Source organism: Triturus cristatus, chromosome 6 (genome assembly GCF_964204655.1).
Source record: "Triturus cristatus chromosome 6, aTriCri1.1, whole genome shotgun sequence".
Taxonomy (NCBI): Eukaryota; Metazoa; Chordata; class Amphibia; order Caudata; family Salamandridae; genus Triturus; species Triturus cristatus.
Window position 1 is genome coordinate 743,739,936 of NC_140589.1, and position 12,645 is coordinate 743,752,580.

Here is a 12,645-nt window from a genome sequence, read left to right on the forward strand (position 1 = left end):
TCACTCAAGATTTTGGCAGGTTGGACTATTGATAAACTGGTGAATATGAAATGACACGTTATTTAAATTAGCCATTTCATTTGAGGCAAATGTAGGCAAAGACGAGTTAACAGCTTGGACTCACTGTAGCTCTCTTGCACCACATATTGGAGACTCACAAGGGGGAAGCCCTTAATTTTTGTTTCTCTCTCCTTGCACACGCTTTCTCGTGGTATCACTTGCAATATTGTAAATAGTATTTGTGAATTCTCAAGTACACACGTAGTAAGTGAGATTCAGGGGGTGTGCATCTCAAATTTCTCAACTAAAAAAGCAGAGGTCCACAGTGTGAATGGGTGAGATGACAGGTCCACTTTAGGAGTTTGTGTTTGAAACATAAAAAAACTTTTCGGTAGTTTGACGGCTGCCCATCATGTTTGACGGTGCCGTCCATCAAACCTTCCCTAAACTGACAGGAACCACAATCGTGGCGGTTTCTGCCAATGTATAGAGATGTCTGCATGGCCAGTGGTCATTTCTAAATTTTGCGCGCAGAGTAAAAGCAGGGTCGCTGACGTAAAGTCCTATGCCACTCTCCCTGCCTTTGATCCATCCTCCAAACCCTAACTCAGGCTATCTGTCTAGTAGCATGGATCGGGCTGTCATAGGACCTATTTAGAGTGGACAGGCACCTTTTTTTTTTTTTAACTGAGCATCACCTCCAGGTATATCCTGGCGATGAGGAACAGTAAAAAAAAAAACACCACACCATTGGAGACAACTTCCATGGTGTGGCGTTCGGGTCATTAGTCTTTTATTTTTCAAAAACAAACTCCCACTTTATGAATTTGCTGTTGAAAAATAAAAAACGTTGAAAACGTTTGCCAGCCTTTATAATTGACTTAGCCGTCCATCAGACTTTCCTTATTCTGACAGGATCCCCCATTTTGGCAGATTCTGTCAATGTATAGAGATGTCCACATGGCCGGTGGACAATCCTAATTTTGGCAGGCGAAATAAAGGCAGGGTGGCGGATGTAAAGCCCTCTACTACACTGCCTTTATTCTGTCCGCCAAACCCTAAATCAGGCCCTCTGTCTATAGTGTCACAGTAGGCGAAAAATGATGGGTTTGAATGCAATGCTGAGCGATTGCCAGTGGTTAGGCTATGTGCATGCATTTGTCGCTTCACCTTCTGGGTCTTTGATTGCCAGTAGTATGCCTGGAAACCTGACATTGGCGCAGCTTTCAAAGACTACTACTGCCAATGTTTGTGAATTCCAAGATGTCGTAAACTTACATCCATTCAAGTTGTACTTTTATGGGTACAGATTTGCTACATTTTTGGTAAACCGGTCACTATATACATGTTCATGATTCAAAAAATGAACAAGTTAAAACCTCTTAGTGAAACAAGAAAAAACAACACTGGCATAGCAGACGTCCGGCCCAACTGCCAAGCCAAGAATGCATTTATTTGGGGGTGTCACACAACAAACAACCCCCTTGAAGCTACACCCCTGTGGATACCTAGTGCTATTCTTAAGTTTGAAAAAATGGATTCATACAAAATAAATTAGCACTATTATTTGTCATTAAGTCATTTAAAAACATCAATACACCTTAATGAGTACGTTTATATGATTACAAACTGCAAGTGCACATAGTGAAATTCTAATCGTTTTTTTTTTTTTTGCTAGAGCCACCTGCCAATTGATACTGCGGTTTCCGGCATCCATCCAGTCTATTTTTGCAGTGCCCACTACGTTGAGATGTTGCTGAAAGCAGAGGTGCCACTTGTGTTTTCAGCTTTCCGCATGTCTGGCTTCACTCTCTCCCAGGTAATGTAGCAGACATTTTTCCCGTGTGCTTCAATTATGTTTTCAAACAGATTTAATAAACGTTCGACAGCTTAGTCAAAACCATGGTATTGGGCACCTACTTGCATCAGAGGCAAATGGAAGAAAAAACGTGTAGTATGTCAGTTCAGTAATCAGTTTCACGTCATTTTTGATGCGATTGAATCCTGTCTCCATTTTTCCTTAAAATTCTAAGAACAAGGAGCAAATACTGTGCTTGTACAGTTTAAGACTTTGAGCTCCAGTGCTCCACAGATGTGGGAGCCCCCATACAAAATTCATTCCACCTTTGAGTATATACCCAGTACCTTTAAGGGTACATAGAATACAATTTTCATCAACGGTCCAGGGTCCTGTGCTTTTCATAGTTTATTACCAATCAAATGTTGTTTCGGTGATTATGTTCTTCTGATTCCTACTTGATGGGAGAAAAATCAAACTTCAGGTGTCATTTAAACAAAAAATCCTGATGGACAGTCATCCATAATTCGTTTCTTTCATGAGACAAATGTGAGCTGGCACGCTTTAACTTTTTTATTTTCCTTAAATTACCTTTTTACTTATTAAGTATGTTCTTCGTCTCTATTTTCCCTTCCTCCATAAAGGTTTACTTTTCTCTTTTTTCGTTCTTTCTCATGCTGCTTCCTCTTTATGTCCTTCATAATCTCGGAATGTCACTGAATCAAAAAAAGGTTGCCTGTATTCACATACTGGCACATGCATCAACAATGCCATTTGCGATTCCTTATTAGCGAAAAATAAGGATTCGCTATTAAGGAATAGCAAAAGGCTATGCATGTAGAAATCGCTTAAAAAATAGCGATTTCCAAACATTCCTTAATTGCGACTCGCAAATTGCGAGTCGCAATTAAGGAATACCTCCCCATTCATTCCTATGGACCTAGAGGCACATAGGAATGAATGGGAAGACATTCTCAATTTGCGATTCTCAATTAGAGAATCGCAAATTGCTCATGCAATTTCAAGGGTGCCAGGGTGTCAAAAGGACACCCTGTTGCACCCCTGAAATCTGCATATGAGTACATCTTGCACACACACATGCCCCAAGGGCATGTGTGTGTGTAAAATGGAACTTTTTAAAAAATGCACTTTAGTGCATTTTTCAAAGTTTTTGCAAATTACCATGGAGTTCAACTTCATGGTAATTTGCTCCCCCTATTAGCGAAATAGCTATTTTTTTTCCTTTAATGCATTGCATTTAAGGAATCTCAAATTGAGATTCCTTAAATGCAATCGCAATTTAAGTAATCGCAATTTAAAGATTACTTAAATTGCGATTTTTGCATTTGGGATGATGCATCCCAAATGCAAAAATACCGGTCGCAAAGGGGCAGATTCTGAGAATCTGCCCGTTTGCGACCGGTTTTTGCTTTGATGCATGTGGGCCATAGTTTCTAATCTCTAGACCTGGTAGTGTTCAGTTTGTTTTTTGCAATATTGTTTATACATTTTGAAAAAAAAATTCTGTAAGGGTACTTTTAGGATTTGTTACGTTCAGGTCTTTCTTTAGCCTACCTTTTTTTTTTGGTATTAGCTACAGACCACTTTAACTGTAGGTTGGATACACCTGTTGCTTCCAATATACACAGGAGCTGCTTCTCTGTTGGAGCGGTTGCGCGTCGTCCCACTTAACCCCCACCCCAAAGCCCAGAGATGAAAAATAAAATAGTAACGTATTACCACTTTGTAATGCCCCATCCCAAACAGAGTATCAGGATGGGGGCGGGGCTGCTGCTGAGTGACAGCAGCATGCCACTCAGCAGGGAGAAGGGTGGGCTGGCAAAGCACTGTTTAAAGTGCGCATGTCTTTTTGGCTGGCCATCGTGCGATGGCCATCCACACATGCACACTTCAAACATCTCTAACCCAGCTGTCTCATGACAGCTGGGTTAGAGCAAGCCAAAGCCTCCAGAGCACTGTGGAGCGTCGAATGAGGCCGCTCCCACCAATCCTAGGGCTGCTCTCACGCTGGTGAGCGCAGTCCTAGGATTGGCCAAGGAAGTTGCTGCTTCCTTTTCCAGTTCCTACCAAAGAAACGGACCGGACCGGAGGACGTCGTGTTCATGTAAGGTAAGTTTATATTTTTAATATGTTATTTGCACGCTTGTTTTAATATATAATTTGCACATGCGCTCACCCTCCCCGTAGATGCCAGCTGCCACCGATTATACATAGTTGACTTTGGGTCAGCTCCTTCTTCATAATTGGATGGCTTTGTTGCCTCTGTCATTTGTCTGTCGATTACTTTCCTTTCTTTCCTTAAGCATGCTCCACCTAGGAGCATTTTAGTCACATAGTGTTGTGATTGGATGAGCATTCCTTCCACGGCATACTTGTGCTGCCTTTTTTTATTTGGTTTCGGGCACTCTGTTGTAGAGAGTGTGTTTGCTTGCTCTCTCCCCTTATCCTCTTTATAATCTGCAAACCACCCCAAACTTTCTTTTCCTCACCCTGTCACTCCATAATGCTTCCCACCTTGCTCCACGTCCCCACTCCCAAACCACGTTTTAAGCTATTAAAATATTTTATTAATTATTATATATATGCAGTCCAGCACCTACCAACTGCTGCCGGTCCATTCGCGTACTTATCATGCTCAGCGTGCATTTTTAGTTTCTATTTTTGATCATTTCCATTTATCGTTTTAACATGACTGTCTATCATGTTAGAACAGTCATTTTAAATGGCCACAAGCATCATGTGGCGTGCACACACATATGCCGTGACCCGTTCATACACTCATGTCATGAGGCATGCACATGCATGCATTACCACATATGCATCAAGACATGCATGTGTCATGACATGTCTATGCACATGAGGCATGATGGCCATCTTAGAATGGGTTTACTTTAATAGGAAACCTGTTCCAAGAGTGACAGTCATGAGTGCACATCTGTCTTCACGCATGCATTCGCATGCTGGTGCAAATAAGCATTATCAATGTCAATAGATCGACCATTTAAAGCCAAGATCTGTTGGCTCTGACAATGCTTGTTTAAACTTACATTTTACAAAGATTTTTTCATTGTATACTTCTAGCAACAGATTCATCACATTTAGAATAGCTCCAGGTGCAAATAAGCATTATCATTGTCAATAGCTCGACCATTTAAAGCCAAGATCTGTTGGCTCTGACAATGCTTGTTTAAACTTACATTTTACAAAGATTTTTTCATTGGATACTTCTAGCAACAGATTCATCACATTTAGAATAGCTCCAGGTGCCAGACTGGATCCAGAAGATTTAACAGCAATGTTCCCACTCTCTGCTAGCTGGCGTTATGTGGTTCCGCGCTGGCATTGTTCTACTGTGGAAGTGATGAGCAGAGCTGGATATAAGCGCAACCGATATGTGCTGATGTCTGTTCCTTAATTTCTGCATTATCATATGTGGATCTGGAGCTCGTACCCAACCTTTTCTTGTCAGTTGATGAGTTATTTCCAAAGTTGTTTAAATTTTTCCAGTGCGCAAGGGAACTATGTCCCCTTCCTAAGACTACAGGGTTCAATTCTTTGGACTATCACAAACAAAAGTCGGTGACAGATCCCCATCAGATGTTTGGGTTTAGGGCATGACTCCAAGTCCTTCAAGATGTGTGCACTTATGAATCCGAAAGCAATTTAGGACCGTAAAATGAAGCTATACGTCACAGATAGATGTGAGATATCTGGTCCTGTAGACCCCCTCCTTACCTCAATGGAACCTCACCGTCACCCACGCACACACTTTTACTTCCAGGTATTTTGTAAAAAAAAAAGAATGGAAGGGGTTAAAACATCAGAGCTGGCACACGAAAGAAACTAACAAAGGACGGATGTTTTTCCTTGCAGGGAGGCAGAGCAGCCAGACAGGATGACCAATCAGAGGGGACTAAGGGGAGCGAAACTGAGGCTACCGGGCGGAAGGAAAAAAATACTGGCTCGGAAGAAGGAGGAAGAGCTTGGTGAGCAGATCAGAATCCGTGGTCATGAACTCCAGACAGGACGTGGTGGAGCATGAGGAGAGGCCTACAGCGATGACCTGAGCACTAGGACACCTTCCCTCAGGAGAAGACCCGGAGTCTTCTCCTAGGGGAAGGCATCCTCATGCGTAGGTCTTCTCCATAGGACATCGGCTGAGATGCTCTAGCTCAAGAGGAGGAGCAGAGCCCCGAGGCCTGGTGTGAAGACTAGTGGTCAGCCCCAGAGGACGCTGTAGAGCTGCCACATCTCTGGAGAGATGCGGCGTAGTGGGCAGGTCCTGAGAACAAGGTTTTATGGGGCCAGACCAGCCAAGCCTATATCTCACATATACTCAAAGGGGGTTATTGCTTGTAAATAGAGTATTCCTCCTTCCTCTAATTTTCTTTTCCTCATCATTTCTTTTCAAACCCCAACCTCAAGTACAATTGAGTGTGGTCAACGGGTCATTACTATCCCTACCATACAATATACTTACTGCGGTTTCTTTCTCCGAGATTCCGGGTCCCTCCCCTCTCACAGATGACCTACAAAGGAGAAAGAGAAAGAGGATATGATTCAAATCCACCAACCAAGGAGAACCATCCACATCATCATTTGTTTTTCTACTTCTACCGATATTTCAATAAAAGACACCATTGATAAAAAAAAAAAAACAGCCTATTTGCCTATACATCCTCCCTTCCCGCCTACCAGCACCAAAAGAACTTATGGAAGTCCTGATCCTGGTCGAAATTGAGGGCCAGACACATTCCCACTCTCGAGGCCCTTCACATAACATGTCCTTGTCGCAGTCTAAAGTCTTCTGGTAAGTCGTAGAAGCTGAAGCACAAGAAGATCAAACCGGATTTTTCCCAGTCCCACCACTCTCACCCTGAGAAATCGCAAGGATGTAAGGGTGCCTCTCTGTCTTGCTCCCAGCCCCCTGCAGAGGAGCCAGTTCTTCAGCTTATTCCGAATCACCTAGAGTTTCTGTGACTGTTGGCAATGCGCAAGAGATTGGGGCTTTTAAAGAGTCCCCGTTTCATATCTTTGGCATCCTTCTGGCTCCCTCTGGCCCACCTCTGGGCCCCATAGATCCAAGAAGACCTCCACTCTGGCTACTGCTGGCTGGTCCGCCCTCGGTGCCACCTGTGCCTCCTAAAACCATCTCAAGTTCTGCGCCAGTGCCGAACCAGACTTCCAGTCAGTACTAAAATCCACGCCAGTCTACTTGACATCGACGCCAGCCCTGATTCTGCCAGTGCCGGAGGAAGACTCCATTTCTTTTGCCCTGTCTGACTCCAAGCCGAATCAGTCCCAATCCCAACACCATCCCGATGCTCCTGGTCCTATTTCAGTTCGACTCAGCTAGAACTGTTATTTTACCTCAGAGCCGCACACCGGCACTACAACAACCTTTCTGTTAAAACTGTGATCAGAGTGAACCTGCCTTTGAAGATGCTGAAAGAGTTGAGGGGGATTATTTCCCCACACATTATGCTGATGGCAACTTACTTGTGGACATATTAGAGGACACTGGATTGGACACTTCCCCACACACTGGGTTGTGTTCTCCCCCTGAACAATCAACAAAATATAGTGCCTCATTTGCTGTTGTAATGAGACAAGTAGCAACGATTTGAGACTTACAGCTACTAACAGTGGAAATCAAGACTAACATATTGACTAAGGTTTTGCAAGCTGAGCAAATTTCTTCTTTCCTGGCCTGAGTTCTGAGGAAGATCAGGAACGACCAGGCCCAAGTCATCTTAGCTGCTCTAGATTGGGCGAGGACAGTGTAATACCCAGAAGTCCTGGGCATGAGTGTCTATCCTCTGATCAGGCTACCTCTTTGGGAGGATCACCAGTCACAGCAGCAGAGAAGGGTCATGCACCCAAACCTGCACAGAATGCACCTCAATGCATGAAGATTAAGCAGTTACAGCTGATTGCATTCAACCTTCCTTCCAAAGTTTTAGTTGTCATCATTGTTGAGGACCAGGACGGCTTTTTCCCTAAAGTCATGTCTGTTATGCAATCTATTACTGTTCCAACATTCTTTGCTCCATCTCATCTCTCGAAAAAAGAGAAGAAACTCCATAGCCTGGACCTCAAGACAAATTGATCTTTTATATTGATCTCACCATAGACCATTGGGTGGATGATCAGCTATTTGCAGCATTCTCTGGGGCAAAGAAAGTCAGGACGTGCAGAAAAGGACTTTGTCAAGGTGGATAGTCCTCTGCATTAAGAATTGGTATACAACCGATAAAAAGCAGTCCTAGGGAGACTGAGGGCCCATTACACCAGAGCCAAGGCTGATACCTCTGTATTGGGACAAGGAGTGTCTGTCCTGGACGTTTGTCAGGCCCAACATTGGCATCAGAGAATAAATTCATGAAGCGATACTGCCTTGAGAGTCAGGTCTGAAGGGAAGGGCATTTTGCCTACTTGTTCCTGCTGGACATTTTGATTGGAGCCATTCAGCAGACCCACCACTGTGAGAGATATTACTGTGCTATTTTTTGTAATTTTTTTTTTAAAATGTGTTTATTGGTGAAAATCATTGTCATTGATACAGAAAAGGACGACAATTTTGGCTGGCATATGTATTGTAAATAAACCCTCATTAGACAAAAAATATACATTACATCACAGTTGCACCTTCTGTACTTCTATGCATGTCCAACTCCACCACCGGAGACACCACAGGATCTCCCCGATATTTGTTCCACATCGACCACTTCCTGTCTTTTTCGGGCACCCCATTGCTGAAAAGACTTCCGTTTCCGCCATCATGCATCTATGCAGCTCCTTTTCCCATGCGTGGACTCGTGGTATAAGCACTCGCTATCTCCCAGTGTATCCTAACGTCGTGAATTGCCTTTCCACTTCCGTGAGGTCGGTTGCCTCCCAGATATTCAACAGTCCCAGTTGTGCCGTTAGTACAATCTCTTTATGTAATGCCACCTGCATGTGTTCAGAGGCCTCTTCCCAGAAACTGCGAATCTTCGGGCAGCTCCAAAGAGTGTGGTAAAATGTAGCCTGCTGGCCACATCCACGCAAGCATAAGTCGTCCGCTCTGGATCCTATTTTCGCTAATATCTGTCCTGTCATGTATGAGCGGTGTAATATCCTCAATTGGATCAGCCTAAACTTAAGTGTAATGGCCGCCTCCCGAGGGGACAAAAGGGCATCCTGCCAGTCCTCATCACTAATCAATCCCAGATAACCCTGCCACCGCTCCCGGAGTCTTGGAAAGGTATCCAGGAGATTATTGCATAATTTCTTATATGTGAGAGATATTGCCTGCGAATTTAGGGGCCCATCCGGCAACCTGTCCTCGAGTGGTGAAGATTCTGGTATGTCCGCAAAGGACGAGAAGGCCGTCATCAGAGCATGCCGAATTTGCAGTTATCTAAATGTTTCTTCCCGGGCCAGGTGATACTGCTGCTGGAGGTCCTCAAATGTAAGTAAAGATCCCATTTTAACTAAGTCTTTTACTGTCAAGATGCCTATAAGCTCCCACTTATCAACCCCGGCCTGGCAACACAGCATGCTCAGTTGCTGCGTATACCAAAGTGGCGTTGCCTTTGTAAGGACGCCAGTCCAGCCCAGTCGAGAGGAGGACGGTATATCCAATAATTAACAGTTGCCAGCTGCGCTGCCCAGTAGTAGAGTTGCAGGTCAGGAAGCGCGATGCCTCCATCGTACCAACTTTTTGTTAGCTTCTGTAGTGCCACCCTTGGGGCCCTCCCATCCCACAGCAGTGTTCGGACCTCTCCCTCCACTGCCTTGAAATACGAGTCTGGAACTTTATACGGGCAATTCTGAAGGATATACAGGAAGCGAGGGAGGGCCAGCATCTTAAAGAGCGCAGCTCTCCCCAGCAACGAAAGAGGAAGGGATCTCCAATGTTGCACATCCGCTCGCAATTTAGCTAACGGGGGGCCAGGTTAGAGCTATAAAAGAGATTCGGGTCAGACGTAACAAAAATTCCTAGGTACCAAAACCCTTCCCCCGCCACCACTATGGCACATCCTGCTGGGAGCCTCGGAACCGTGCCCTGCAGCATGAATAATACGGACTTGTGCCAATTGAACGCATATCCGGAGTATTTACCAAAATGTGTAAAGATGTGAAGCACCACCGATATGGATCGGTATGGGGAAGCCAGGTACAGCAGTATATCGTCCGCATATAAAGATATTCGATCTTCCACATCGTCTGCCCATCGCATCCCTTGGACCATAGCATCCTTGCGTATCCAAGCCGCCAGGGGCTCTAGCAACAGAGAAAATATCAACGTGGATAGAGGGCACCCCTGTCTAGTACCTCCCCGGAGCCTAAATACCCGGGACGTGTGACCATTTACCCTCACTTGTCCCAAGACATCTGTGTGTACAACAGTCAAACCCAGGCTATAAACTTGGGACCCAGACCCATCCGTTTTAGGACTTCAAACATGTATGGCCATTCTATGGAGTCAAAGGCCATAGAGGCACCGAGTGACAGCACCGCGGCGTCCTCCTCAATGTATTTTCTACGCGCCATTACGTTATGTATGCGCCTTAGATTGAGGGCCGTATTTCTTCTAGGTAGAAACACAGACTGGTCCGGGTGGGCCAATGTTTCAATGACCGACACCAACCTATTGGCCAGAACTTTTGCTAGCACCTTTGCCTCCACATTGATCAACGAGATCGGTCTATAGGAGCCACAGGCATCCGCCGGCTTGCCCGTCTTGTGGATTACTACAATGGTAGCCAATCTTTGATCCACTGGCAACCGGCCTATCTCCAGGCTCTCCTTGTACATGGCCTTTAAATGCGGAATCGTGCGGGAGGCAGTAGCTTTTAAAAATTCAACTGGGATGCCGTTGGGTCCCATCGCCTTCCCCGACTTGATCTGCCCTATAGCTTTCCTAATCTCTTCAGCTGAGAGAGCCTCATCCAATGTCTCCCTATCCACCTCCGAGAGGACTGGCACGTTACTATCCTGAAGAAGCTTACATGCGTCCGCAGCCGCGTAGTGAGTAGAGGGGGAATACACCTTTTCTAAGTGAGCCGCGAATTCCTCTTCAATGTCCTGTGGGTGTGACACCGCGTCACCTCCTGGCCTTGTCAGCTTGTGTACCCATCTCGATCCCTGTTCTCGTCGCTCTAACCAAGCTAGTGTCCTTCCCGCTCTGTCCCCCATTTCATATATTCTATGCTGGGTGTGGCGATATTTGTCCACCATATGTTCCCTGGTTTTAAGCCGATATTCATCCTGCTTCAGTAGAAGCATGTGCGCCGTATCAGGAGAAGGATGCTTTGCATGGTCTCTCTCTCTAAGTTAAAAAGGTCATGTTCCACCTGCGCCACGAGCTCACGCTTCTTAGTGATGTATCCCATCTTCAAGGATAAGGCCTACCCTTTCAGAACCACCTTATATGCCTCCCATATTGTCTGAGCGGATGTGACTGACCCAACATTTTCCGAAAAGTAGTTCTCCGTTTGTTTACGGAGTTCTTCCCTAATGTCCGGTATGTGTAGGAGCCATGAGTTAATAACGAGGGTGGTACGTGCCTGCCTCTCCCAGTGTGTATGCTCCACCCAGACGGGGGAGTGGTCAGATATGCCCCTCGGCAGAACTTGGGATTTTACGAAATTGCCCACAGATGACAGATGTGTAAGGAAGTAATCTATACGTGATAAGCTATGGTGCATGCTCGAGAAAAAGGTGAAGAACCTGCCCGTGGGCTGCAACGTCCGACCTACATCCACCAATCCCAGCGCCGCCACAAAGTCAGCCATCAAGACATTGGATTTCGCCTGTGATCTCGGTGGATGGCGATCGACCGTGCCATCCAATGTCATGTTGTAGTCGCCTCCCATAATCAACGCACCTTCTTGGAGTCCTGTTAATCTCCCCCCAAGATATTTTAAGGCTACCCTGCCCAGAGCGGGGGCAAGTAAACCGAGATTATATTAAGCGCTCTACCGCCCCATTGGGCCTCCACTTCTGTGAATGTCCCTGCCGAGTCCGTTCACATCTTACCCACTATGAGAGGTAAGGATTTTTTTACCAGAATCGCCGTTCCCCTGGACCCCAATGTATAATCTGCATGGACCAGTATTTTATACCCCCACCTAGTGAGGGCCTTAGTCTTTTGCCCCACCAGGTGTGTCTCCTGCAGCAGAACCACATCAGGAGAGTGTTGCTTCAAGTACTGTTGCACTATTCCTCTCTTGATCTTGTCCCCCATTCCGTTAACATTCCAGGTCAGTACAGAAAGTGTCCTGTCTCTATCCCCCCATCCCAAGTCTCAAGATACTCATCACTCGAACGGATCATTGCAGTTGAAGAATACTTATACAACAGTCTGTCCATTATTGGTCGCCCCCTCTGCTTCGCAATCACATCGCTCCCTAGGATCGTTGACTCGTACATCCCACCAAGAAACCAAATAACATTCAAACACCCCCCACCTCAACCCCATCCCCCCAACCTGCCCCCCTGCCCGTGGATTCAAAACTACCCACCCCCAACCATGGCAGAGTGCTTCTCTCCCCCCCCCCCCCAGAATGTCATAAATGCACGGGGTGATATGGCCCCCCTTCCCGCATGTACACATTACATTTAACGTGCAGTGTAGCCACCCACGCTTAATAACATCTAGTCCTTTTCAGATCATAGCAATGAAACCCCTCAAATCGCCCCGTTACATGAAGTCCCATAATGAAAGTCTTGCTGTGCTGGGAATGTCCACCCCCTTCCCCCCCCCCCATGCCCCCATACTTGCTCTTCCAAGCATTCAGTCCTGCTCCGTCAGCTGACTGTTGCTTCCTGCCGAGCCA

General features: G+C 45.7%; 1 protein-coding gene across 1 annotated transcript in view; it reads left to right on the forward strand.

The window, feature by feature from the left end:
• Positions 1 to 12,645, forward strand: part of TBC1D32 (TBC1 domain family member 32) — an 886,600-nt gene that overhangs the window by 718,530 nt on the left and 155,425 nt on the right. Inside the window, exon 32 of the mRNA XM_085611276.1 lies at positions 1,679 to 1,819. Coding sequence (XP_085467402.1) covers positions 1,679 to 1,819 — 141 coding nt within the window. The remainder of the gene's footprint in view (positions 1 to 1,678; positions 1,820 to 12,645) is intronic.